The sequence below is a fragment of the Neovison vison genome, chromosome 13 (genome assembly GCF_020171115.1).
Source record: "Neovison vison isolate M4711 chromosome 13, ASM_NN_V1, whole genome shotgun sequence".
Lineage (NCBI taxonomy): Eukaryota > Metazoa > Chordata > Mammalia > Carnivora > Mustelidae > Neogale > Neogale vison.
This window is the reverse complement of record NC_058103.1, coordinates 143,798,057-143,824,964: the sequence shown is the minus strand read 5'-3', so window position 1 is coordinate 143,824,964 and position 26,908 is coordinate 143,798,057. Positions and strand designations below refer to the sequence as shown.

Genomic DNA, 26,908 nt, shown 5'->3' with positions numbered 1-26,908 from the left:
CCACTGAGAATCACATCAGTGTCTAGATATTCCAACAAGGGCAAAGAACAGGGTCCGGGACCCCCGGATCCTTCCCCCAACAGAAAAGGCAAAACATACACACCCAGAGGAGTCCCCTTCCCCAGTCGACTTTCTACACATGGTGCTTCTCAGGTAAGACAATAAAAGCAGCTGTTGAAGACGACCATGAATCTCGCCGGCTCTACGTCCCCAGAGGCGAAAAGCACGTTTTATAATAAACATAGCTTGTTACGGCATCGCCTGTGACGAACATTTGGGTTAACTTTTTGAGATCTCTGAGTGTGAAACACAAATAATACTAGTTGTGTATCTTTTGCAATCTGGGAAAACAATAAAAAAAACCTTCTCTTTAGGCCAGACAACGATACGGGGCGCAGGGCGGAGACACTCTCCTGAAGCAGTTAGCCAAGTGGTGTCAGACAGGCCTTCTCGATGGAGGAAAACATTCATGTATACCTGTACGCTCCTTTTGAAGGAGGGACGTTCTTGGTTATTATCTTTTCCTACTCCTTATCACAGACTTACAATGAGAATGCTCGTCCTTCAGGCTAAGTGACAGATAACACACACACACACACACACACAGACACAGAGCACACAGAGCACACATTACTACAAATATGCTAATAACATTCTGCATTAACACAGAGGATGAGAGTGCTTTACTGAAGATACTTCTAGCTCATTAATCCTCGGGGTAGCCATGAAATAGCTCAGCGGGGGAAGCGGGGGATCGTTGGCCAACTTTTCCCAATGACAGGCAACCGCACAGTTTAAGCGGTTTTCTCAGATCTGTCCAGTGAGGCTTCTGCCGGGTCGGACAGACCCAACCCAGGACTGCTAACATCAGTTTGAACTCCACCCCTCTTGTAGCCAGAATGAGGCCCTCATCTGCAGTGACTCTGTGCTGGCTTCTTCCACACCTCCTGCATACCATGGATTCTTCTAGCACGCCCCGTCCAAGGCCATGGGAACCACGACCAAGAAAAGCTGAAGGGGCTGCTTGCTCACGGGCTCAGGTGCTTTCCTCCAGCTTCGTCTCCTCGTCTTTACCTTCTGCTTCACTCCTCTCAGTGGGGCGATGGGCTGCAAATCTGCCTCTCGGCTGACCTTATGGTTTTTACCCCCATTTCTTTTTTTCCTTTTTTTTTTTAACCCCCATTTCGACTAGATCATCTCACTCCAATCTCATGACTTCATGTTTCAACTTGAGGGTTTCTTAAAGACAGAGCCCCTACAACACGGGCCCAGCTCCTCGTATACTCGACCTGCCAATGCAGAGCCCTTGGTGCTCCTGCGGGCCTCAGAACATCCCTGTCATGACCCCAGCCTCCCGGTCGGCCCACAGAAGAAGCTGGACCCCACGGAAAGTCACCAGATCAGTGACAGCAAAGCCTGGCTCCCTTAGGAAGGCAACTATCGTTCCCCACCAGGATGCCAGGGCCTCCTAACTGAATATTTTCAGGGAAACCCCAAAGAGCCCCTTCAGCCCATGTGGGGTGATGCTGCCGAGGGCACATTACCAGGAGGGCTGTGTAGGTGTAGGGATAGTGGTAGGCCAGGTAGCAGGCGTCCTCATTGTGCGGGAAGGTGACCACAAAGGTGAGGGTGTAAAAACACTTCTCAGATGCTCCTCCCGTGGCAGCTGTGCGCTGGCGATAATGATTCCTGAAAGACAAAGGAGAAGGCAGAGGCCATAAACCTGCCCTGATATATAGTGACAAATGTTCCTCACTCGAAAATCTATTTGGGTGAAGTTTAGAAAAGGGGGAAACTGACAGGTCATGAGCCAAACCAGCAACGTGTAGGCAGGTCCACCTGTCTCTCTCTCTTTTTAGGGAGAGGGAGAGCACACTCACGCAGGGGTGGAGGGGCAGAGGGAGAAGGGGAGAGAGAATCTCAAGGAGGCTCCACAGTCAGCACAGAGCCTGACACGGGGCTCGATCCCATAACCCTGAGATCAAGACCTAAACCAAAATCAAGAGTCAGACTTAACTGACTGAGCCACTGGGGCACCCCAGGTCTAATCTGTCTCCTACTTGTGGCCCACATACCATGAGCCTTTCCCTGCTACAGAGTCACGGAGCAAGAAAACAGACAGGTATGTGCATAATTCTGGGCATCTCAAGACGCAATGGCAGAGATATACTTTATTACCCAAATGTGGGTTCCCCCAGCCCCTGCCTTACCCCCGCCCCAAGTTCAGCTCTTTCTTTCCCTTCTGCCAGCCAAGTGGTTTTGTTAACAGTCATGACTACTACCTACTGAGTTCCAACACGACACTTAACCCACGTCACCTTATGTTATCACTGCAACAACACATCGTGTGCATGAAGAGACAAAAGCTAAGGAAAATTAATTTGTCAAAGGTTGCAAGACTCGAACGTGGTTGGGATGGGACTCGAACCCAGATCTGTCTGTCTAGGAAGGCTTTGTTCATTCCACTGTACAATACTTGCTTCCCAAAGGAATACATTTGTCACCCTAAATGTGGTTCAGCGTCTCAGAGCTTCAGAGTACGCATTTTCCTTTGTCAAAGATGAAGAACCAATTTTGATACTTCAGAGAACAGTATCCAAGTAAATTGCACCCAGAAGTACATTCCGAGCAATATTTTCCCCACACGCTGCCGGTTATGCCCGCGCCTTGCCTGTTGATGAAGAGGCAGCTGTGCGGGCTTCCCTGAGAAATGTTATCATCAAGACTGCTTTATGATGCAAAATACGCCCGGACACCCAAAGATTAATTCCACCTTTGAACATTCACAGTATTCGCTTACTTGTCCGTAGTGCTTTGGGGTTTTATTGGGGCAAAGGGTAGGGAGAGGGAAAAAATAGCAGGTAATGAATTTCTGTTCTTGCAAAATGGAAAAAAAAATTTTTTTTCTGCCCTTTTTCCTGCCTTTTTGCTACCTATGGGCCACTATGAACCCCTCCCCCACCAAAACAAAAACCAAACAAACAAACAAACAAAATCAGGCAAGCAATAAAGGAAGAGACAGAAAACATACTGTCTTGTTTCTTACAGTTTTGTGGGTTTTCGATACTGATACAACTAGAGTGGCTGTCCCAAAGACGATGGCCTGACACATTTCTCTTGCCTCAGCTTCTGCCAACACAGCACCCTGGGGCCCTGCTCATTTTGGGAGAGAAGGACACCCCCTAACAATGCACGCCCCAAGTGACCCTCCCGGTCACTGTTTGGATCACATGAAGAGGACCCATTTCCTTTATGACTCCAGCGCCAGCAACTTCCACCATGGTGCCATCTGGATCTTGATACCTAATTGGGTCTCCTTTCTCCACATTTCCCCAAAGTTCTGGACTTCCTTCTGAGCTCAGGCTCTGGTTATTAGAAAGTATGTCAAGAAGCAGATGGCAGCTCAGAAAGCGTGCCCGGCACATATGCTCTACCTTTTCTCTCCGATTCCACCCATAAAAGGGTCCCCTGCAAATGCTCACCCAGCGGACACCTACCTGAATGACAGGAACTGGTCAATCACGCCTCTCTACGCTGCCGACCACGGGATAGGAAACGAGCCAGTCAAATGATCAAGATGTTGGCCGCCGACCAAAATGTGGAAAAGCACATCACCTATTAGCACACGCACGTGAGAACACACGTGTGCGCACACCCCATATAGCATATTCATGCAGGTAAACACAGGTGGAAACAGAACACCTAGTGCCTCTCCAACCCCAAGTTCTTCACCCATGAAGAGTGGACACAGAGCCTGCTTCTTGCTTGGGTATAGAAGATTTCCCTGGGGGTGGTCTCCTTCGACACAAGGCATGCTTCCTGGTCTACTTCCTGCTCTGCTTCCTGGTCTACTTCCTGGTCTACTTCGCACTCTACCCTTAGATACACCGAAGTCACACCACAGGGACATTGGCTGTAGGCAAACTCAGCCTCACCCCACGAGCCATCAGAGTGAGCATGAAAGGAAGAGAAAGCAAGGATGTGAAATCCCCACCCCTAGGCTCTTTCCACCATTCAAAGCAAACCTGCACTCCAGGGAGGGAAGAGCTACTGTGAAACAGAAAGAGAAATAAAATAAAAGGATTCTTCATTTTTGAACTTCTGTGGACCTACATTCCCATGATTTAAGGGAAGTATAAGGAATTCGAACAGCCATTTTGGTTGTATGAAATCCACCTTATCACGGTCCCAACACACACACACACACACACACACACACACAAACACTCTCTCTCTCTCTCTCTCTCTCTCTCTAAAGCTTGGTGGGCAAGAATCTTGTGGGCAAGACTAGAAGCTCCTCACTGGGGCGCCTGGGTGGCTCAGTCCCCTAAGCGTCTGCCTTGGGCTCAGGTCATGATCCCAGGGTCCCGGAACTAAGTCCCACAGCAGGCTCCCTGCTCCCTGGAAAGTCTGCTTCTCCCCCCGCCCCACTCATGCTTGCTCTCTCTCTCTCTCTCTCGCAAAAGTAAACAAAATCTTTTAAATCAATAAATACATAAATACATACATACACACATACATACATGCTCCTCACCGGTAAGCCAGCCCTCCCCACGATGACTGCAGAATGCTGGGATTTAAAAATGTGTATCCCCTCATTTAGGATGAGGTTCTGCTGAAGGAGATTCCATGACCACCCTAGTCTGGGATCGAAACTCTAGCAGAGGCGAAAGCAAATGTCAGGTTTTCCCACCGGAGTCTCCTGGCGGCCGTGCATGGAGAGCAGGAGAATCCAGATGGCTCTACCAGTAGCAAAAACTCTCCTCTTCGGGGACCTGGAAGGTCCCCCAAGATCACCTTCTTCAAAGTGAAATGTTCAGTAAAACTCTAAAGTGAAACCTTCTCTTGCAACAATTTCGTTTGTGCACGGTCAAGTGACTTTTGTTTCCCCAACTGTGATGTGAACATCCTGATGGATATTTGAAAGGAAGTTAACATTCATCCTTTCTATTTCCAGGGGGTCCCATGTTCTTTCTTTACACAGACAACCCTTTCCTTCTACCTCATTCAGACAACTCCTTCTGCCTTCAAGTCTCAACCCGAGGGTTTCCTCTTCCTGGAAGCTTTCCCGGATACCTGCTCTTTTCCACAGTTCTTACCACACTCTGTCTCTCCCTCATGACTAACCCTTTATGATGGCTATTCTGCTTCTTTGCTTGTGTATTTTCATGCTCCACACGGGAGCTGGACTTAGCACCTGTCCAGTTATAGTCTATAGAACAAATGGACTCCAGGAGTAGTAACTAGAACACCTACAATATTCCAACCTCTAATCCTACCGGTATCTTTTTAAGGTAAAGCGTTAATGAACACTCCACAGATGGGGAAATCAAGGGTTATGGACGTGAAGCATCTCGAGCAACTCCACACAGAAAGCATAACAAGTGGGGTGTCAACCCCACGAGTGGGCCCCAAGACCAAGATCTCTTTTATTATATCTCTTGGAAATGGGTAAGACGAAAAGAAGTCTTTGGGCCCAATTGAGCAAGTAAGAATGTGAAGTTCTGGCCTTCACAAGTCGGGGCTGCTTATAAGCTTAAAGTCTAAAGTAACAGAATGAATATAACTCAGAACAGATGAGAACTCATGAAAATGAAACATTTCACTGACTCTTTATGTCCCTGGTGCCACTGAGAAGTTTCTACCAGCTACCGATGACTGCTGACATTCACTGAACACCTACTGTGCCCCAGACACTGTGCTCAACTTTCCACCTGCTTTTCCTCATCCCATTATTGTCTCCATTTTACAGATAAGGAATCAGGACATTGAGGCTGGGGTAATCTTCCCACAGTCACACAATGATGAGACGTGGCGGAAGCCTGATTCCAAGAACCTTCTCCCCTTGATCTGCTCTTTGAGATGGAGAAGGAGCCTGGTGAAAATCAAGGGTTTGCTCAGAATTGCTGGACCCTAGATAGGTCATGTTGGGTCAAAGATGACGCAGGGTCAGATAGAGCCAGCACTTCCCATTAAAAGGCTCCCCCTTTGCTTTTCCACTCCCTGAACTATTTGTCTTAGGACCAATCTACACTTTTATAATCATAAAGCCTTCAATGAAGCAAGGAGCAAAGTACACAAATGCATAGTTATGAACTCAATCTATTTCCATTTGCACTTAAAAATATGCTGGGAACGCATTTCCCCCCCCTCCGGGTGCATGAAATAAGCGAACGCCAAGAGAGAAAGTGAAGTAGATAATCTTACAATGACCCGGCTCTGTTTAACGAGGGCGCATCATTTCACTTAACAGGGTCTAATAAAGCAGAGCAGCCAGGCCACCGGGCTTCCCCCGTGTCGGCAGCGTTACTCACACTCCACACAACGCCAAACCTCCCCCCGAGATCCCTCGGAAGGATGCATGCCGGCAGACCCTCGTGTCCGACATTCATCTTCATGAGTGAGCTGTTCCATCTCCTCTCGCGAGCGGAGATAAATGTCAGAAGAGATCAGCCGTTGTGTATTACATGGCCGCTCTGAGCCTGCAGCTTCCCTCCCTCTGCCCTTCGGCAGCCAGATTACTTTAGACCGGAGCTGGGAAAGGATTCGGAAAGGTGTGAGGCTGTGTATGTTGCAGGGAGAAGCAGGCACGGGGAAGTAAATAAAGCAGAAACTGAAAGTGTCCTTGCTTACTTTCACGAGAGGCATGGATAAAGGAGTCAGCTCATTTAGGTCCTTCCCTCCTGAGGATCCCTTTTACTTTCTGGCCTACCCATCTGCAAAGTGGGTGGGGGGGAGGGGACAGAGAAGGAGAGAGGATTCTGGGGGACGGGCAAGATGGTCAACTGCGCACAGGAGAAAATATTAGAATTTTTCCTCAAACTGAGTATGATCTAGGCACTAAGGAGGAAATTCAGCTGCCTGTAGGTTTAATGGGGGGGTTGACACTGCTGTCCTTATGCCGTCCAAGTCAACCTGATGTGATGCCTAATTATATAGCAAACTAGAGTAAGAGCGATCTTATCTGTTCTTCTCTGCTGGGTTCCAGAGCCGGAATACGAACAACACATTACATTATACGTCTCTGGTTTTCATGCGTCAGGAAGCTGAGTATCGATTGCTGGACGGGAAGAGCTCTGCACCTGCCTCAATCTTTTGCTTTTAACTTCTGGCAAGGTGGTCTGCAAAAGCCTACTTTAGTGGACTGACAGACTGACTATTTTCCTAAATTAAACTAAACCTCACAATATAGACCGTTAGTTGTTTTGTTGTTGTTTATTCTGGTTGGAGGCCAGATTGATGGTAACATTAAATGTTAAGCACTAAGGACCCCTCAAAAATGGAAGAATGGACATGGCCTATTTTCTACTCTTCCCACTAGTTCTCAAAGATTCTGGCAAAGTCGATCTGGCTAATGAGATCTTTCAAAACTACGCAAAAGGCTACTGACAACTGTATTTTTCATGGGAACCCCCAAGCATACGGTATGCCCTGGTTATCAATAGAATAAAGATGTAACAACTGGGTAGACACTTGTAATTTTTCATTGTTCCATCTTTTTCTGAGCACTTATAATTTTAACTCTTTGCATGTCTTCTGATGCACATATTAGTAGAATAATACATATGTAACTGATTAAAGTTACTTATAAACAAATCTGTATTAGAAGGACACGCATGACTCTATCTTATCAAACCAGGCAGGAGACCACTCTCTAACTGAGGACGATGAGGCCCACAAAGCTGTCAGCCCACATCCTTAACTAATCACCACTGCTGTCTCTTTCTGAAGGAAATGAATATCCCATCCCTCTGTCCTTTTCTCATTTGTGGTTCCCTATATGTACTGAGGCCCAATGAGCACCCTGGCGCCCCCTTTAGAACGTGGCACTAAATCTGGGAACTTAACAGCACAATAGAAATAGAACTTCCAAGCTTCTGATGATGTGCTGGAGACAGAGAAATAGGATATAAACTTCTCTCAAATTAATACACTGGAGAGAACAAAGGCAGGGGTAAAGCAAACAGATCTTCTAGAGCAAATCAGCTCAAAGATTGTGATGGGTAAAAAGGGAGAAATATGTTCTCCAATCTAAGGCATTGGACAGTAGGGAGCTGTGGTTGAATAGAGACACACACATCTACCCTGTGGTTAAATCACGTTATTAGAAATATGTTAACATCATGTGGTGAATTATTGTAAAACAAACTACGCTACAATGTAGCAATCTTATCCATTCATCTCTGTTGTATTCATGACTGCAATATGAAAAATGAATTACATTACACATTCATGGTTTTCATGTTACCCCTCTGTTGCTCTTTAATCACATAACAATTGTCTTGCTAATGAATCTAACAGCTATTAACGTTAACTTTGGCTTTCCTGAGGCCAAGGCTATGCTTTTGGAAGTGAGGCTTCTTTCCTCCTTCTCTTTTTGGCAGAGGCTTAGTCCCCTCAAGCCTGCTCCTTGCTCCCCACCTCCCAGAGGAACAGCCTCCAGGGAGAGTTCTACTCCCCTGGGAGAAAATACTGAATGTCATGCTTGTCCCATCTCTTACTAAGCTCCAGATCCAAGCCGGAAGCCAGCTTGGTCCTTCACGTTTATTCAGGGTTACTATTTTCACAGGACACCCCAAGATTCAAAATTCAGACTTTCGCTGTTTTTCCCTGCAATTGTTGGCTTCTACCACTTTGGATGGGTTTTAATCTAAATCTCTTTGGAACATGAAAAGATCCTGACAGTTTCTAGATATGGAGGGCGGAGAGAAATTGCCATATATAGGTGAATGGAAAACCAACAAAATCGTAATATTTTGCTATCGTTCTAAAGAGTATAATGAAAATACCGCCCAGGTCCATATCCTAATACATCAAGGACTGAAGACTGTCAACTCTTTTATTACAAACCGTAAGAAAGCCCAGCTCTGTGTTCTGTAGACAGTACTTATCTCTATGGTGATTTTTGCCTTTGTGTCTGACGGATAGGCAAGGTCAGGAACTGTGTTGCTCTATCAGTGTTCCTGTCCTCAGGCTCGACAGCCAAAAGGCATGGAGTACATATCCCCTTTCTTTTTGAAATTAATAACAATCCTAAACTTTAGAATGTCTGATAATACTTTTCTCACGGCCCTCTTGTAATATCAGAAAGAGATACAACTTGCTTTATCCAATAAAACAAGTGCTAGCCTATCAGTTTTTATAAGAAACCAGCAACGCGCTAATAATTAATTACATATTTCCTGCCCATCCTCACAGTTCCTGTCCCTTTTCTTCCGTATGAATTTGTATTTTATTTTCCACCAAGAGAAAATGCACAAATGGGCAATTGACGGGTTGGGAATCCACTTCTTTCATCAAAAGATATGGATAATTTAGATTTCCCTCACAACTTTACAGAATAAGTTGATGAAACTGGCTGCTGATCAAGGGATGAAGATGAAGTCCAGAAATGCTCCCTCTTTTTTTTTTTTTCCCAAAAAGTCACCTCGCTGTGGAGGAACAGTCACTTCCGTGCACCTGTCACAAGTCCGCTCCCACCTACTTTGGAAAACTGAAGCACTGGATGAAGAAGGGTAGGCCAGAACGTCTCAGAATTTTTTGTTCACTGGACTGCACTGAAAGAAGTCAAGAATGAAGGCTTGACCAGCTAGTCACAGGCTGCGTCCACACAAGTCCTGACATCCAACAACAGGGCCTAAGGGTTTCAGTGTGTCGAAGTGAGGACAGGTGACTTCTCTTCTTGGGCTCCATGGTGGGCGCCATGTAACGTACTTGTGCTTCTGAAGGGCAGGGCACACACCACTGGGACATGGAAAGAGGGCTGAGGTTTCTCCAGTCAACAGAGAAGAGCAGGAAATTGAGAAAGAATGAAAGAGCGGACCAAAGGAAGCTAGCAACGCTCTAACTTACTTGTAATAACAGATTTCATAGCCCATCCGTATCCAGGTGGGTCTGCCCAGAAGAGCCTCCTTCACAGAATAGACAGTCGGCTGCATCCCTGCACAGAACAAAGGCAGGATTAATCGCCAGGGAGGGGCACCTGGGGGGCTCGGGCAGCTAAGCACCCAGACTCTTGATTTCAGCTCAGGTCATAATCTCGGGGTCATGAGATCAAGTGTCAGGCTCCAAGCCCAGCGTGGAGCCTGCCTAAGATTGTCTCTTTCCCTCTCCCTCTCTCTCTGCCCCTACACCCCACATTTTAAATAAATAAATAAATAAATAAAACAAAATAAAATAAAGTATTAATCGCTGAGGAAAGAGAAAATGGAAAGAGAGCTGTGATGGGCTGAATCACAGCCCTCCGAGATATCCGGGTCCTAACCCCTAGAACCTGTGACTGGTGCCTTATATGGCAAAAGGGATTTAATAGATGTAATTAAATTAAGGATTCTGAGATGGAGAGATTATCCTGGTGGACCCTAAATGCAATCCCTTATGTCCTTTTGGGAGGGCGGCAGAGGGAAGTTTGACTGCACAGGAGAAGCAATGTGACTGGGGCAGAAGGAGACTGGGAGATGCTTCACAGCTAGCTTTGAAGATGGAGGAAGGGGCCACAAGCCAAGGGATCCAAGGAGCATTAACTCTAAACACTGGGAAAAAAATACCAAACAAAGAGAAAACCCCACAGATGCTCCAGTGGGCATGGCCTTTAAGGCACCTTCACTGTAGCCCAGTGAAACTGATTTTGGACTTGTAGACACTAGAATTGTAAGAGAGTAAATCTGTCTTGTTTAAGTCACCAAGTTTCTGACAATTTGTTACAGCAGCCACAAGGAGCAAATACAAGACTCAGGGTTCATACTTTTTCTTTCTACACCAGGAAGAATCTATTTAGTCACTACAAAATAGAGACCTAGAGATACCAGAATATTCGTTCCTTACTCAAAGCCACTCAATGAATTAGTAAACGATCCAGCAGTAATTTGCTGAATCGTACGCAATGTAGAATTTCCCATTCCTGGAAACACTCAAAGTAAATGTGGGCTGCCAGTCACTTTGTCCCTGGAATTTCTCCCGCAAAATTGGCCGAGAAGTATCCAGGAGAATTTGAACTTCCTGAGAAGTTATTTTCTGAGAGTGCAAATCAGTGTCATCCGACTGGCTCGTGCTGTTTTCCTTTCTCGGACAAACAGGCCAATATATTTGCTGCTGTGGGATTTAGGGGATGAAGAGAAGGAATAAATGAGAGGTTCTCATGGACCTCCAAAAGTTCAAGGTGGGGGCAAGGCAGTCAGGAAGCAGTGGAATGGCAGGCATGGTGTTCACATTCCATGGCAGAGTGAGGACTTCCGGCTTGCCTTCCCTGGTGGCAGTCTGCCACAGGTTGGCCACCATCTTGCCACACATGGTGACAAGAAACATTCTGCCCAACATCAAACTCTTTGGGAACCCAAAAAGGGCTTCCAGTAGTAAGCCAATCAATCACAGAGGGGTGCCATTCCTGGTGTAAGCCAGAAGGTCTAGCTTCTAGACCTTCTGGAAGGTCTAGAAGATTTAGGGCATTAGCCCAAGATCTCATACCGTAATTAAACTGGCTGTTGGGCTTCTCACAGTTGATGATGTTGAAGCGGTAAGGGACGGCCGCCCTCGTGCCGCTCACCCGGAAGTAGAACCACTGCTGGTGCTGGCTGCTGTTGACATCGGTGTTGACCAGCAAGTCGTACTCCCACCTGCGAAGTCAGAAGCAAGGCTGGAGGGCTACGAGTCTTTAAGGAAACACCAAACACTGAGAGGTCACACACATCAGTTTCCAGAGGACAGATCTAAGACCTGGGACCTCAGCGGGTTGGTAAGTTACAGTGACTGAGCTCATCTCACCAAACTGGGGGCTGCAGAGATAGGAGGAGAGGGGAGCAGGTTCTTGGTATTAGGAGAATCAGTTACACAATCACAGCGTATCTTTTAATTAAACTGGGATTTAATAAATGAATAATGAAACTCTCTAGCAGGAAAAATGCAACTGTGCTCTATCCCAGAGAACATTCAATCACATCTGGTTGTGTAGGTCATTCCTATTTGATGCTGCACCTTACTTTTGAGGCTGGGTCTCCTCGTATGGAAAATGGAACTAGTGCCTAAACCTGCAGCGCTGTTTGAAAAGATTAAGTGGTATCATACAGGTAAGCCCCCAGCAAAGCAGCAAACATGAATTAGGCTAGCAGCGCAGGAGTTTTGTGGGCATTGTGTCCCTTTTTAATTGATTTAACTTACATGCAATAAAGTGCACAAAATTTAAGTGCACAACTCAATGACTTTCAATAAATTCTTCTGGACACTCCTGTTTGGCAATTACCCAGATCAAGATATAGAACAGTTCTAGTGCCCCAGGAGACTCCTGCATGCCCCCTCTCAGTTACTATCTGCAAAGCTAATCATTTTTTGAGCTGTAGCAACAAAATTAACAATGCAGTTTTGACTTCGTTCAAAAATATGATTGCTTGCTCCATCCCCGTGCTGTGTTCTCTGAGCTGCTCCTCTAGAAAGGGTAAGGTATTTGCCCCAATCCACTCACACTCTGCCACTCTGGACCCCTGAGAAGTGGTACAGTGAGGTTTCTGGAAGGGGGGAGCTTTGCAGAAGGCATATCAGAGCAGAGCAGAGCTCCCCGATGGAGACCCACTGCTCACACCGTCCCTCTAAGCATCTCCCGAGAACCATCGAGCCCAACATACGACAAATGAAGCAAAATCCAGGAAGCAACACTCATACGAACAAATCCACAAGACTACAGCCCTCCAATGGTCTGCTATGCCCACCATCCTCTCCAAAAACTAATCATCAAAACTTGCCTATACGTAGGTTTGTTTTCCGTCCTCTGACTCCATCACCCAGACCATAACTAACTGGTTTACGGTTCTACGCTCTGGCAAAGGCAGATCTCTGAAGAGAGACCAGAGCAAGGCCAGCAGGGCAGACACATCATGGACTGACCACTGTCCCCTAAACCCGGGAGACTCTGGCCTAGGTGTTCTCTCCCAGATCCCTTAAGCATGATATAGAGAGAAACGGAGTAATGTAAGCAGGCACTACCACAAGACGTAGAAGCTGAGCTGGCAAGAGAAAGAGAAGAAGGCTAAGAAGGATGTTAACAGAACTGCCTTTCTCTCTTCAGCCCGCGTAGCTCAACCTGTATTTGGTTAATACGCTGGGTTTCCCTGAAATAGTTCATGTACAAACAAACTAACAGAAAAGGATCCCTGCTCACCTGCCCTCCCCCCCCAAAAAAGAAGAATTTTGAAGATGACTCCTCAGATAGCTACAAAACAGGCTGATCTAGCAGAATTTCTGTGCTGTGTATGGCCAATATGCAGCCGAGGACAAGCTCATGCTGACTGAGTGCCGGGCACTATTCGGAGAGTGTGACGTATTTTTAGCTAACTCACATTAAAAAAAAAAAAAATCCCTATGATGTGGGTGCCATCACTGTCCCCATTTTCTGGCTGAGGAAGAAAAGGCAGGGAGTAGAGTCAGGGAATTGCTTGAAGTCTCCTGGTGGACAGGGGTGAGGTGGCCCCGGCATTCTGATTCCCGAGTCTGTGACCCCCCACGACATTAACTGTCCCGGACTGCTGTCTCCGGGAGTTCACCCATAGAAGATGGAGACAAATCCTGACTTCTGGCATACAACAGAGTTCACACTGGTATCAAGGGAAGAACGATACCATACTCATCTCTTCTGCGCCGGAAGCTTTTGCTGTGTGTCCTCTCTCCCTGTGTAGTTTGTACAGCCCTAGACCCCCCTCGCCTGGGAAACACTGGTCTAGTGATAGGAGCTGACTGAGAGATCGTGGCAGAGAGCCATGGCACTACACATGCCCTTGAACGAAGATCAACACTCCTCTCCACGGGTAGCCCAACGTTCCTGCCACCTACGTCCACAGCTATGGGAGCAACGGACGTGAAAACATACAGGGCCAGGGGACCCCACGTACCCTGCTGTGTGAACAGAACAAGCCCCGGCATCAACGTAGGTACCAACATCCCAGTCAAAGGACTCCCACACCCACGGATGGAGCCGTTATCTGGAACACAGGTGTATTCCTAACCTTCACCTCTAGTGGCCTCCGGGCAGGGACATCAGCCAGTGAGCCCCCTAGTGGTGATCCCGCAGACGTCCAGCAACAGACTGAGCGGAAAACCTTTCTGGGCCCTGTTTGCCAGTATCCCTGGTATAAACACTCCAGCCAGGACTGTTTTCAAAGGACCCATGCGAGACCGCTGTACAGAGAACAGGGAGGAGGGAGGCACAACCCGCTCCCTTAAGCTGCCAGGAGCTACCTCTGTGGGCTTCCGTACTCACTCGCGCACTCGGATGGCTTTGCGCAGATTTCCCGACTCGAACTTGGAGGAGAACCGCAAGCAGTCGGAAGCGGTGTCTTGCAAAGGCCTGTAATGAAATAGGAAACATGTGAACACATGCGTTACTGCTATTCTTGGGCATAGCCTGACATTTCTGAGAGATAAGCTTTTTCTCACAGCTTCTCCAACATGAATTCTGACCGTGTTTCGGGGAGAAGGGATGGATTGCTAACATCAAACACGCTTGTTCTCGTGTCGTTAAGAGGATATTCTATACTACCCCCCCCCACACACACACACATCTTCCAGATTCCACCAACGCTCAAGACCACCTACCAAGGCTCATCTAAGCTGAAGACGACTTTATTTATAACATCGCTTGGCTCGATGAGCCTCCGGACATCCTCAAATATCTTGATCCTGGAAAGGAAAATTGGAAACATTTGAAGGGTTGGCTCTCACTCCTTACCCTGTCCATCCTAAGGCCATCCGGGAGGGGCCTTGAGAGTCATCAGAGATTTATGAACAAAAAAATTAATGATGCCCCAACCCGGGGGTAAAGCACTGCCTCACCCTCCTTTCCTCCTTTACCAAAAACTGAAACTACAGCAGGAATGGAGAACGGACTGATTCCAGAGTTTTAGCTAGAAGATTCGTGACTTGAGGGGGAATTTTTTTCAAGAGCATTTGCACTAATAGGCTCCAAAGGTCTTGGCTGTGAGAGTAACAGGGTCCTTGGCACAGAAACAATTTTTTTTTTAAAGATTTTATTTATTTATTTGACAGACAGAGATGACAAGTAGGCAGAGAGGCAGGCAGAGAGAGAGGAGGAAGCAGGTTCCCTGCTGAGCAGAGAGCCCAATATGGGGCTCGATCCCAAGACCCTGAGATCATGACCTGAGCTGAAGGCAGAGGCTTTAACCCACTGAGCCACCCAGGTGCCCCTGCACAGAGACAATTTTTGAGGGAAACTTTAGGATTGTTGACTGTTAGCATCCTCAAGGCCTGCAAGGCTTCAGGAAGCCTCTGAACTCTTGGGTCATTTATAGTCCTTGGGTTCTGTCATCCCCAGAAAATTAAGGTCAATCTTCTGTCTGAAAAATACCCGTGTCAGGAAGTTTAAGTAAGGGGACAGAAGGAAGCCCAAGGGATCATGGGCCTGAATCTCTAATCCATGCTTTTTGGGTTCAGCGAGAGGAGAGAGGATGTAGACATGAGGCCTGGGCTCAAGGGCAAGATGTTCTTTCAAGGGGGGAGGTGTTGCTGGGCCAGCCCCTGTGCTGTGGCTCTCAGGAACTTGAGCCTGGCAAAGGGTAAGGTCAGAAATGTCAGCAGGAGCCTAAGCCCGAGCAGTTACTTGCTGATGAAATAAGTTCCTGAAACTTTCTAGTGCGCACACTTGGCCCCACTGACTTAGCATATGCATAGTCAATGTCTGTCTGTTTGTTTTCCAGGGAAAATCCTTTTTCCTTGGCTTTAGTCATTTACATTTTAATCTCGCAATGTTGATCCAAAGGCAAAGCTCCCTTTCCATCATTCTGGGAGTAACCTCCCACTAAAGTCTCTGTCCTAGAGAATGCGTATTTTCCCTCCAGTCCTCAGTGCTACAGCAGAAACACTCTCCCAGCCAAGCCAGGTTTTGTAAGGTCAAGACTCTGAGGTAGGGGTACGCCACCAACTGTCCTCAACAAGAGATCCAATACCAATTTACAGTGAATTTAAAAAAGAGAGAGAGATCCCAAATAATCCACACTGGTTTTTTGTTTTGTTTTGGTTTGGGGTTTTTTTGTGTTTTTTTTGTTTGTTTGTTTTTTCTGAGAACCTTCCTTTGAGGAATGATCCCAGTATTTGGACAAACTGGGTTGTCTTTCCCTGTTATGATCCACAGAGCATTCTGGGATACAGCGTTGCATTAGAATCATCAAAGGGATTCTTTTTCTGTCAACACCTGCCTGCCACTATCCCACACGTGGTTCTGACATGTCCAGGGAGGGAGGCAAGCTTCTGCTTTTGGCAAAAGCTTCCCAAAGGATTTGAACATGCTCCTGACTGATTCTCATTTTCCCAAAGACAGCAGAACTCTCTACACAAACCATTCTACCAATTAAAATATTAAAGAGAAAAATAAAGCTTCCAAATCAGCACCAATGTCACCTTTGGACTCCACATTTGCGTTCCAGCATGGACTGAGCACAGGGAGGTGGACGGTGACCCCAGAGGTCGGGAAATGCCATCCTCTTGAAGTCAGCCACAGATCTGGTTCTTCTGGCTTTGGCCATATAGAGATGGGGGTCATGGAAGGGGATATGCTTGGGATGTGTCTGCAGAAGCTTATCTACTTCAGCGGTTTCTGTAGGCCTAGCAGAACTGGAGAGGGAGGCACTCATCACTGGGCAGGAAATCACATCTATGTCCCAAGCATCCTGTTTCAGGGAAGCTTGACTGTCAGGGGCTTCTCTTCCAGAAGAATCTATCCCAAGACCATTTGACTGCATATTTTGGTATGCATTCATCCCAGGGCCTCTTTTGGAGGCTGGATGCATGGTGGACCTTCCCATCTTCACCATGCTCAGAAGAGAAGTCTGGACCATGTCTTCTCTTTCCTGCCCCCAGGAGCTTTGGTCCTTAGTCAAATAATGCTGCTTTGGGGAGGTCACAGGCGGAATGTGGTAGTGCTCGGCATCCTGAGTCTCTTCAAAGTTCAAATTATCTCCAGGTTTAGACTCAAGTTCCTTCGGGTTTAAATTGAAAAAGAATATGTCAGTGTTTCTTTCCTGATAGAAAATACAATGTGACCCCTGTCCTCACTCTCCAGGCACAGAGTTAAGCTTAAATCCTGTGAATTAAGAAGCTTTTTCTAAGGTCAGACAAGAAAAGGCTAGCTTCAAGAATCAAAGAAATGGGAGAATCATAGAAACTCATGTTTGGAAGGGGCATTGGGTGGGTCTAGTGTAATTCTACAGAGCACACAAATGCCCTCTGGAACATCCCCAAAACTTACAGCCTGGTTGAACAAACTTATTTACATTATTTTCACTACACCCCAAGGCAACACCTTTCACTTGAGGACCATTCTGATTGTTTTTGGAAAAAAAAAAAATGTATTCCTTACACTGAACTGAAATTTCCTTTGCTGAAATTTTTACCTACTGATCCCCTTCGATTTTCTGGAGTAAAACAGAATATGCTGCCCCCCTTCTCCATGGGATTTAGCTGGTATGCTTAGAGGTGGGCAAATTCACGATATATTAAGACCCATAAGAAAATAACAGAGATCCAAAGGCAGGTCTAAAATCTTGTCACAGCAACCGTAGTGGGAGCAGCAATTAGCTACTACCTCACCAGGTGGAAGGTTCTCAATTTGTTTCTACTCAAAAAACCCTGGAATCGGACTGGCCACCTTCAGAAAGCCATCTAGGACAACCTTCCCGTTGTGCAGGGGAACAAGAAATCATCGAGAGTTTTCAGTGCACTTTCGGGACGTGAGGACAAGGCACTTTGTCCTCCGGACAATAGGTGGTGATGCGTACGGTCATCCTATGCCCTTCTCGGCGCCAGGTGCCTTGCCTGCATCCAGCTCGGCCCCCTTTTCCACATTTTGCTTAGCCTTCTGCTTCACTCTCAGAAAGACCCCAGAAGCAGATTGCTAATGATAAGCAATGCTCTCCATCTGGAGACCTCCTGCTTGGCCTCTCACATTCTGCAAAGAACCCACCATGCATCACCAGGGAGCAGAACCACGGCATATGCCCTACCTCGAAGCTGCAGGAGAGCTCCAGGCACATGGCCTCATACTGCCTCAGCTCCTCTTCAGGCCGGTCAAGACCAGGCTTGGAACTCAGCTTGTTCACATCTGTTTCCAAGTCATCATCCTATAATGGAATACAGAAATATATATATAGTATCTAAATACATATCTATATCTGTATATCTATATCTATATCTATATATATATATATTACACTCAAGACAGCCACCCTGAGAAGCATCAAGTGAAGCTACTATATGTGCAAATTTTCAGAATCTTGGGACATGGTTTCCTTGATTCCAAATTATAGTGCTAGCCTACGCTAAGGAGAATTCAAGACGTCGGGTTGTATACTTCTTAATGAAAAGAAAGAATGTAGGGGCACCTGGGTGGCTCAGTGGGTTAAGCTTCTGCTTTCGGCTCAGGTCATGATCTCAGGGTCCTGGGATCAAGCCCCACATCGGGCTCTCTGCTCAGCAGGGAGCCTGCTTCCTCCTCTCTCTCTCTGCCTGCCTCTCTGCCTACTTTTGATCTGTCAAATAAATAAATAAAATCTTTAAAAAAGAAAAGAAAAGGAAGAATGTATACAAATTTTCTCAGCATCCATCACAGGATTTATCAGTCCTCACCATAAATAACCAATTTATATAAAAATTAGTAAAGTGCGATAAGAAAGAATTCTGTGTCTTGCCACCGCCAGCAACCACAGAATGAGGACCACTGCACCTATTCTTCTAACCCCCTTGCCACTTAGGTCCCTCGGTCTTCTCAAAAACGTTTAATGAGCACCTACTATGAGCAGGTACCATTCTAGGTACTGAAGAGTTAGTGGTAATGGAATAGACAAAGGTCGATGTTCTGTGGAATCTGCCTTCTGGGGAGAGAAGGAAGACAGCAAACAAATGAAGAAGGTCACTTCCAATGGCGATAAATGCCACGGATATATTGAGAGGGGCAGTGGGTTGTGGGAAGTTCTGGGAAGTGGTTCCAATGGAAACCCAATCTGGCACCACTAGTGAGTAACTGGCATGACCAGAGTAAGGAGCCCATGAGCTGCTGCCTAATGCATTCTACATGGGGTTGGGAAACCTACCGAGCTTGAGAGCAGGAGGTAACTAACTATAAGCAACTGTTGGTTTTTTGTAAATAAAAGTTTTACTGGAACACAGCCACATCCTTCTATGGTTGTTTTCTCAGTATAACAGCGAAGTAGAGTAGTGGTAACAGAGACCATCTCTGGTCCCCCAAAGCTTTGTATCTCCGTCCCTGAGTATCTAGGCACTCAGGTGGGTTCTACCTTTCCTCTGTAAAGGCCACTTATACTTATTCAGTGATGGGCCTGCCTCCGTGTTCTCACAGCAACACAAACAGGGATCATCATTGAGGATTCTGGGACCCAAATAATCCAGATCATGCTTTCTGGTCCTTCTTCCTCAGATTGGACCCTTCCGATATGATTGACTTTCCCCCGCCTTACACTTGAGCTCACCACCCTTTCAAAGATGGTGACTTGAACTCTGGTAGGGATAATCTCTAAGTTCACTAGACTGCAAACTCTTTGAAGATAAAAATCTATGTCTTGTTTGCTTTTTTATCGTATTACCATCCCCAGGAACTTAGCCTGTAGCCTCTCAATGGATCTCGGCCAAGGAAGTACCTGCAAGAAACAAAAAACTAAAAAGGAAGGAAAGAGGAAGCAAAGAAGAGGAGAGCTTGAGGTCACACTCTGTTTATCCTCCTCTTCTTCAGAGCTTGTCCAAGTCTAACAGTTGTGTTTGCGAAGAATAAAAAATATATATTAAAAGAAAAAAAAAACCATAGCCAACATCTGGTCTGTACTTCAAGTTTCTCTTTTCTTATGTTGACGTTGAGTTTTCAAAGAAAAGCACCCAACTTTCCATTCTCAAGACCCTTACAAGAGTTCCTTTTAATCATTCTTTCTAAACAGCTGAGCCCAATTATTAACTAAGAATTTTCAAATGAAAAGGCCATCAGTTAACAGCCTGGGTCAGATCTATGACCAGAAACAAATATTCCTGGCTTCTTGCCCACATTTCTTGCAGCAAATGCTTCTGGGTTCACGAAGGAAAATCAGTTTGCTGGAGCGCCAGTTCCCTTGCTCTTTTGCAACACCCCAGAACCAAGCCCTGATTCCGATGTGCCCCATTTCTCTACAACTCACGCTCACACACTGACTTCTCATCCTCTGCTTTTGGCCCAAAGACTTTGATGAATAGTTTCCAGGCCCTCACCAATTTGTCCTGTGCTGCTTTCCCAGCTGGATTTGTTGATTTGTTTAGGTTTCTCTCCTCCCCAACCCACCATCATCTGCAGCGCGGCGGGGGAAAAGGAGACCATCCTGAGTACTCCATTCCAAATGGCCTGAGTCAGGCAAAGGCATGCTGCTTGTCCCTGCACATTAGATACAGGAGGCGACGGCACTCTGCATCAGACAGCCAGGAAGATGGTAGGGGGAAGTGTCATTGACAAATGATCGCCGCAGCACTGTATTATTCAAATAACTCAGAGTACACAATAGGCCTGTGCTGCCAGGCCACAGCAAAGACCCAATTTACTACTGATGACTTCGGAAATGATTCCATTTATCAACAAAACCCTGAGAACACTGAAGGGTCAATAGTGGTCTTAACCTAGAGACTGAGCCATAGCCTCTACGAGCCTGCAGCTACCATCTTATGATAGAACTCTCAACTGCAGACAACTCTCTAGATAGGCAGGGAGGTAGGAGGGAAGGGAAGGAAAAGAGGAGGTGGGTTGGTGGATGGATGGACAGACAGACGATGACAGGCAAATAAACAGACGATAGACTTTTTTTTTTAATTCAGGTTTCATTTCCAGGAATATTATAAAAAGTAGCATCTACTTCTCAGTCTTATTTTGCAGATGACAAATTTAAGGGGCTCTAATTTGAAAGAGCTGTTCCACATCCATCTCGGCCAACAGAAACAGAAGCAGAATTCTAACTCAGAGACACATTGTCATTATTCTGGGACAGTGACATTGCTACCCCCCACCAAAGGACACTCAGCAATTCCTGGAGACATTTTTGGTTCATGACTTTTGGGGGAGGGAGGAGCCAAGGGTAGGTGCTCCCAGTATCTGGTGAAGAGAAGCCGAGGGCCTTGCCAACCATCCCACGATGCACAGGATAATCCCCCATGGCAAAGAATTCCCCAGCGAAATGACAAAAGTCCTTTTCTAGAAGTGCAGTCAGTGGACTATGTCCCATGGCCTGTTTCTCATCAAGAACAGTTTTACTGGAATCCAGCCGTGCCCAGCCACTTACCTACTGTCTGCAGTTGCTTCTGTGCGATCACAGTGACGCTGAGCAATTACGGCCGAGACTGGAGGTCCACAAAGCCTAGACTAACCTTGTCTGATCTTTTACAGAAAGTCTGCTAACCTCTGCTCTACATACCACGGGTCATCATGGGACAGAGACCAAAGAGCCCCCCTCCCTGCCGGCCCGCGTACACATCCCATACCCGAGTGAGCACAGTTCGCACAGACTGGGCGGTGAATGGAAGTGAACACCACAGGAGATCCAAGCACAGATCGACAAGAGAGAATTTGCTAGGAAATGTTTCCATGGTCTCTGCCCGGAAGCCATTCGCACAATTACATATACCAACCAGAAGGGTCTATCGAGAGGCTCATCCTGACAGGACATTAGTGGCTCGGTAATGGAGGGCCTCCAACTTTACAATGAGACATTGCTCGGTGGAAGTCGACAATCGTAGCTGTCATTTATTGAGCACCACTGTGTGCCAGGCATTGGCGTAGAAGTACAGAAGTGTCTCCTTACAAGTTACACTGGTCTTAGCTGGACACAGAGGCGTGTTTCCCTCTGGACCACGTGAATATGGAGAGCCCTGGAAGTGAGGGCTGCTGTACCTACTTGCTCTTTCGTATCTTCGGAGTCTGAATCTTGATCCACTTCTTCATCAGCATCATCTTCAAAATCCTCTGCATGGAGAAAGAGAGAGAAAATGGTTGCGGCTTCCCCTGTGCCTCGGATCTGGGTTCTCATTACCTTTTTCTCATTACCAAGTGCACTGTCCCCCAACACCCTGAAGCTTATTGCCACGTGCAAATCATACATACAGAGGCACGAGGAAGCACCAACCCATGAAGTCTAAACTGCCCCATGTCGAAGGCAGAACGAGCGCAGAATAAAAGGACACATGAACAGGGCACCTGGGTGGCTCAGTGGGCTGGGCAACTGCCTTCAGCTCAGGTCATGATCCTGGAGTCCCAGGATCAAGTCCCACATTGGGCTCCTGGCTCCATGGGGAGCCTGCTTCTCCCTCTGACCTTCTCAGCTCTCATGTTCTCTCTCTCTCTCTCTCTCAAATAAATAAATAAATTCTTTAAAAGAAAAAAAAAACCAGAAAACAAAAAAACGACACATGAACACCATTCTGGGTTGCCCTGCCCAACTTACAACTACTTATGCAAACAACATCACCAAAGTTTAAAGATCACATACAGGCAAAATTCACTGTAATTCAGCACCTTGATTGACTCCCTAATTTTGATAAGAAGGGACTTAGTTACAACAAAAGACCACAGAAAGCATCTAGGGCCATTGTGGCAAGAGGATGCCAAGGGAACTCTGTTCCGTGAAAGAGGGCAGGGTTGAAAGGCATTAGAATCTTTCGACAGCAAATTCTTCACGGAGATTAAATAATCCTACTTTCAAGCATGTCATGTGACTAGCATGGGCTTGTAACTAGCCAAAGCTTTATTTCAAGTTTGTCCTTAAGGCAAATTAATTCCAGAGCGAGTCAGTACAGTAAAGAGCCTCAATCATGGGACCGAGGATATACTTTTTTTTCTTTTTAAATTAGCTGAGATGACTGTACAGGCATTCAAGAGCCACCGGGCAAAGGGGCGACAGTTAATAATTAAGAACAAAATAAGTGAGCTTAGTATCTGTTCATTCCATCTATGGAAAGCTTGCTTTTTTTCATACATTTCTCTAATTAGCTTCTTGGAAATGTATGGTTAGCCTGCAAAAGCACTGATGCTACTTTCCTCCATGTCCCTCTGAAATACTGCCAACCTGCAAGACTGGCCGGAAAGCTCATCCTCACCCACCGGCTTTACCTTCAGTGAGAGCACACGGAGGCTCAGGGGGGACGCTCCCCGGGACCGGGAAGGCATACGCGCTGCTGGATGTGACCAAGGGAAGCGGGCTCCTTGGGTAACACTGCCTCAGGATCTGAATCATGACGGAGATGACGGGCTCCAAGCGTCTGTCGTCCAGGCAGTTCTGAACAAAGAGAAGACCCTGTCAGATGCCGACACCTTACTCAGGGTGCCCTTGTTAGATGGGTAGTTCCAGTCATGGCTTACACATGCGGACAGCAAACATCCTTAACAGAGAAGGTCTACCTGGAATGTTCTAATGGAGAATTCCGTCTAACGTAGAACTGCTTTGGCCCAGGGCATCACCTGAAACATTTTTCTTTCTTTTTCACAGCTCATATGTGATTGGAAGGAATTAAGTCTGAAAATAGACTCAAAAGTCTTTCAGGGGATGCTGTGGCTAAAGGAAGACATTGTCTAGGAGAGCGCAGGAAAGGGGGGGGGACTTCCTTCAGCCATCATGGTGTCATTGTGAATTACTGCCTAAATTAGAGAATGAGTAGCCAAATTGATGGAAGGCTTACTCTTCTCTTTCAGCTATTACCTGAATAGAAAACCATAAAGGAAAAAGATAAAATATGAAATCAGAAAAAAAGACTAAGTAAATCCCAAGCACCTAAATTAAATAACATGCCTGTTCTCAAAGCCCATGGTGTTGAGCCCTCTTGGTACCTACCCAAAGCAAAGGAAAATTGGGTTTGCAGATGTAACATTTTGATACTGATGGAACCTGACAAGACCCTTCTTTTCAGACACTTTGAAAAATGCAAAAACAAGTTTACTAAATTGAGAGAGAGGGTTGGGAATAAGCCGGTAACTCTTTGGCAAAACTAGGCCATTTTCTTCAGGCTCTTAGTAAATGCTTTGTCTACTGACTTTGTGCCGAAAGTTGCCAAGTGTGAGCTTCTAATCTGCTATTCCCAGGGGTTCCGAGTGAGCTCTAGGGCCAACAAGTCATAGCAGGAGACAGGGAGGAGGCTGAGCACTTGTCCCAGGGGAGAGGGGCTGTGATGACGCCACACTACGGTATATCCAGGCCCACATTACAGGCAGCTCCACATTTAAAACAAAAAAAAGGAGAAAAATATTTAACAAACTTTTAGCCATGAATTCAAACTATCCAAATGACTGAAAAACAAGAACAAAAGCAAAAACCAGTTAGCGCAACGTTCAAACCAGGAATGTTTTAACACAATCAAGAATGCCATTTCCCCTTCTGTGTGCTCAAATGGTTCCCATCAGGTGTCCTGAACCCACCCCAGGAAACACTCTCCATGGAAAAGGAATCAGTCAAGGCTACCTCACCCCTGAGACTGGTCAAATGGTTTCTAGTGCTTTGTGAAAAGTACTGTAATTGGAAAAAGCGAGAACTGAGTCTGGGGGAGGGAGAGAGGGAGGGACATGGGTTCATCACGGGTCAGGTTCTGAGCTTTATTCTTAGGAAGCACGGAGCCAGGAACAAGCCAGGGAACTGTCAAAACTTTTCCAAGTCAGTTGTGTCTGTGATTGTAACTGGTACCATTATTGATGAATGTGGCAATAATGCTGTGTTTTGCTTTGCATGGGATGGTGCAGGTGGCCAGTGAGAGGAAGGACAGAGGCAAGTTCACCTGTCCTGATAGGCGGGGCCACACCATGAATATGGGGGATACACAAGGTATTAAAATAAACAGAACCAAGGTATTAGGATTTTAGTGAATGTCTGCCTAAATCAGGTTGGTAGCGAACAGTGTAGTAAACACAATCTGCGGAAAGCCTTTATGAATTTTAAAATCATCCTTGCTTCCACAGTCACCTGCCAAGGTTTCCCTAGTGTTAAGGGACAGGTACTTCCGGCTCCCAGGGCAGGGCGGGAGGTGGCCCATGGGAGGCGCTCTGGATGCAAAATTTAAGGGGGCCTCGCTCTCAGCCTCCTGCTATCCCAGGGTGGCACTTAGGCAGTTCTGCATCAAAGATGACAAGACCCCAAGAAACAGGATCCCTGAGAACAACTGTCTCAGAATTGGGGGCAAAGGTGAAAATTTCTGGCTCACTTTCCCCATCACTTCCAATAATACACCTGCTACTTGGAAAAGATGATGAACTATGACAGCGCTTACCATACTCAATTCACACGTAACGTCTCCGGATTAGCTTTGGAATAATAAATACACTACTTCCGCGAGATGCGGGCAAGCAAGAGGAAAGGAGCTCCTTATCGCGGTTCTGTGATTCCCAGATCTGAGGTGGCCGCGGTCAAGCCCAGTCTGGAAGCGGACGACGCTCCTTCTGCAGTATCGTCAGAAGGTCGGCCGCCTCACGCGACGTCCCAGTGCCTCACTTCATCTCACCACGTGGGCAGTTTATCATCTCATATCAGCCCGAGAAGGATGAGGACAGCCCAGAAAGGTATCTCAAGAGGGAGGGACCATATCCTCACAATTTTTATAATAGCATATTGCTGTAATTGTTCAATGTTATAATTGTTGCTGGTGCTCATCTTTTGCTGTGCTTAATTTATAAATTAATTTTATCACAGGCATGATTGCACAGGAAAAAAACAGAGTGGATATGGCTTTGGTACTCTCCAGTTTCGCATCCACTGGGGGTCTTGGCAGGCAGGGGGTGGGGGGTTGCTGTATAGCACTCGGTTCAAATCCTGGAGCAAGACCACCTGAATTCAAGTCCCGGCCCATGACCACGAACAGCATCACCCTGGCAAGCTGCTACACCTGCTCTGTGCTATCCTTCCCTCATCTGTAGAACAGAGATATTAACAGAACTTCTGTCATAAGGAGGTGTGTGAATTAGAGTTAAAACAGGCAAAGTGCCTGTCCGATACTGCACAGTACGTGGTCGCCAGCAGGATGTCAACAGGCAGCACGAAGCTCCTAAAATCTCCTAAGAATGCAGAAGGAGACCCCAGAAGGCCACTGCTACTCAGCACAGAGCCCTGGTAATAACTTTCACAATAAGAAAATGAGACACTTTAGTGGAAAAATCCAGAAAGCCTTGTTGTAAGTTCCAGTTCTCCTCCCCACGAGCCAACGCCGTCTGCATCTCTGCCTGAGCTAACCCCCGTCCCCCTCCTTCTTTCCGTGCCCCCGGGTGCCCTCCTGTCCAAACGGCAGCCGGAATGGTCCGTCAAGGTCATCAATCAGTTTAATGGGTATAGAGGTTCGGTTTTGCACGATGAAAAGAGTTCTGCAGATGGGATATACAACAGTGTGGGCGCACTCGATACAACCAAACGTACACTTGAAAATGGCCAAGATGGCCAACTCTATGTCGTACAGATTTTATCACAATTAAAAAAAAACAAAAAGCCTACATTGTATCATGTCACTCCCCTGCTTCAAACCTGATAGAAATAAAATCAGAATTTCTTTTCATGGTCTAGAAAGTTCTGCCCTCCCCTTCTTCTTCCCCTCTCTCCACCCCCTCCCCTTCTCTCTCCTCCTCGTCCCTCTGATTCTGTCTCTTCCTCGTCTTTGGCTATTATGGGCACACCAGCAGCAGCATCACTGGAATTTGCAAACAGCCACCACGATGACATAGACTAGTTCCCAGGTTCCCTTGTTGGCCATCCAAGGACCGCAGTCCCTTCCCTGGCAGAAGGGGGAGGACTGATGAGCAGCTCAAATCAGTACAGCTTCAGCAGTGCTGGGCTTATGGCACGCAGCCCGGGTGCAGAGGCCCCACAGGCTAGAGCAGCCTGGCACACAGGCCTGGTTCGGCCTCTGCTGGTATCCTGTGTCCACTCCTGTA

The 26,908-nt window shown here is 46.6% G+C and overlaps 1 protein-coding gene across 1 annotated transcript in view; it reads right to left on the bottom strand.

Annotated features, from left to right (window-relative positions):
* AGBL1 (AGBL carboxypeptidase 1) overlaps positions 1–26,908 on the bottom strand; it is a 657,523-nt gene that overhangs the window by 547,688 nt on the left and 82,927 nt on the right. The window contains exons 7-15 of the mRNA XM_044232424.1: positions 23,120–23,285; positions 21,909–21,976; positions 17,997–18,113; positions 16,396–16,973; positions 14,578–14,661; positions 14,243–14,329; positions 11,464–11,612; positions 9,853–9,940; positions 1,545–1,689 (exon numbers count right to left, since the gene is read on the bottom strand). Of these exons, the coding sequence (XP_044088359.1) occupies positions 1,545–1,689; positions 9,853–9,940; positions 11,464–11,612; positions 14,243–14,329; positions 14,578–14,661; positions 16,396–16,973; positions 17,997–18,113; positions 21,909–21,976; positions 23,120–23,285 (1,482 nt within the window). The remainder of the gene's footprint in view (positions 1–1,544; positions 1,690–9,852; positions 9,941–11,463; positions 11,613–14,242; positions 14,330–14,577; positions 14,662–16,395; positions 16,974–17,996; positions 18,114–21,908; positions 21,977–23,119; positions 23,286–26,908) is intronic.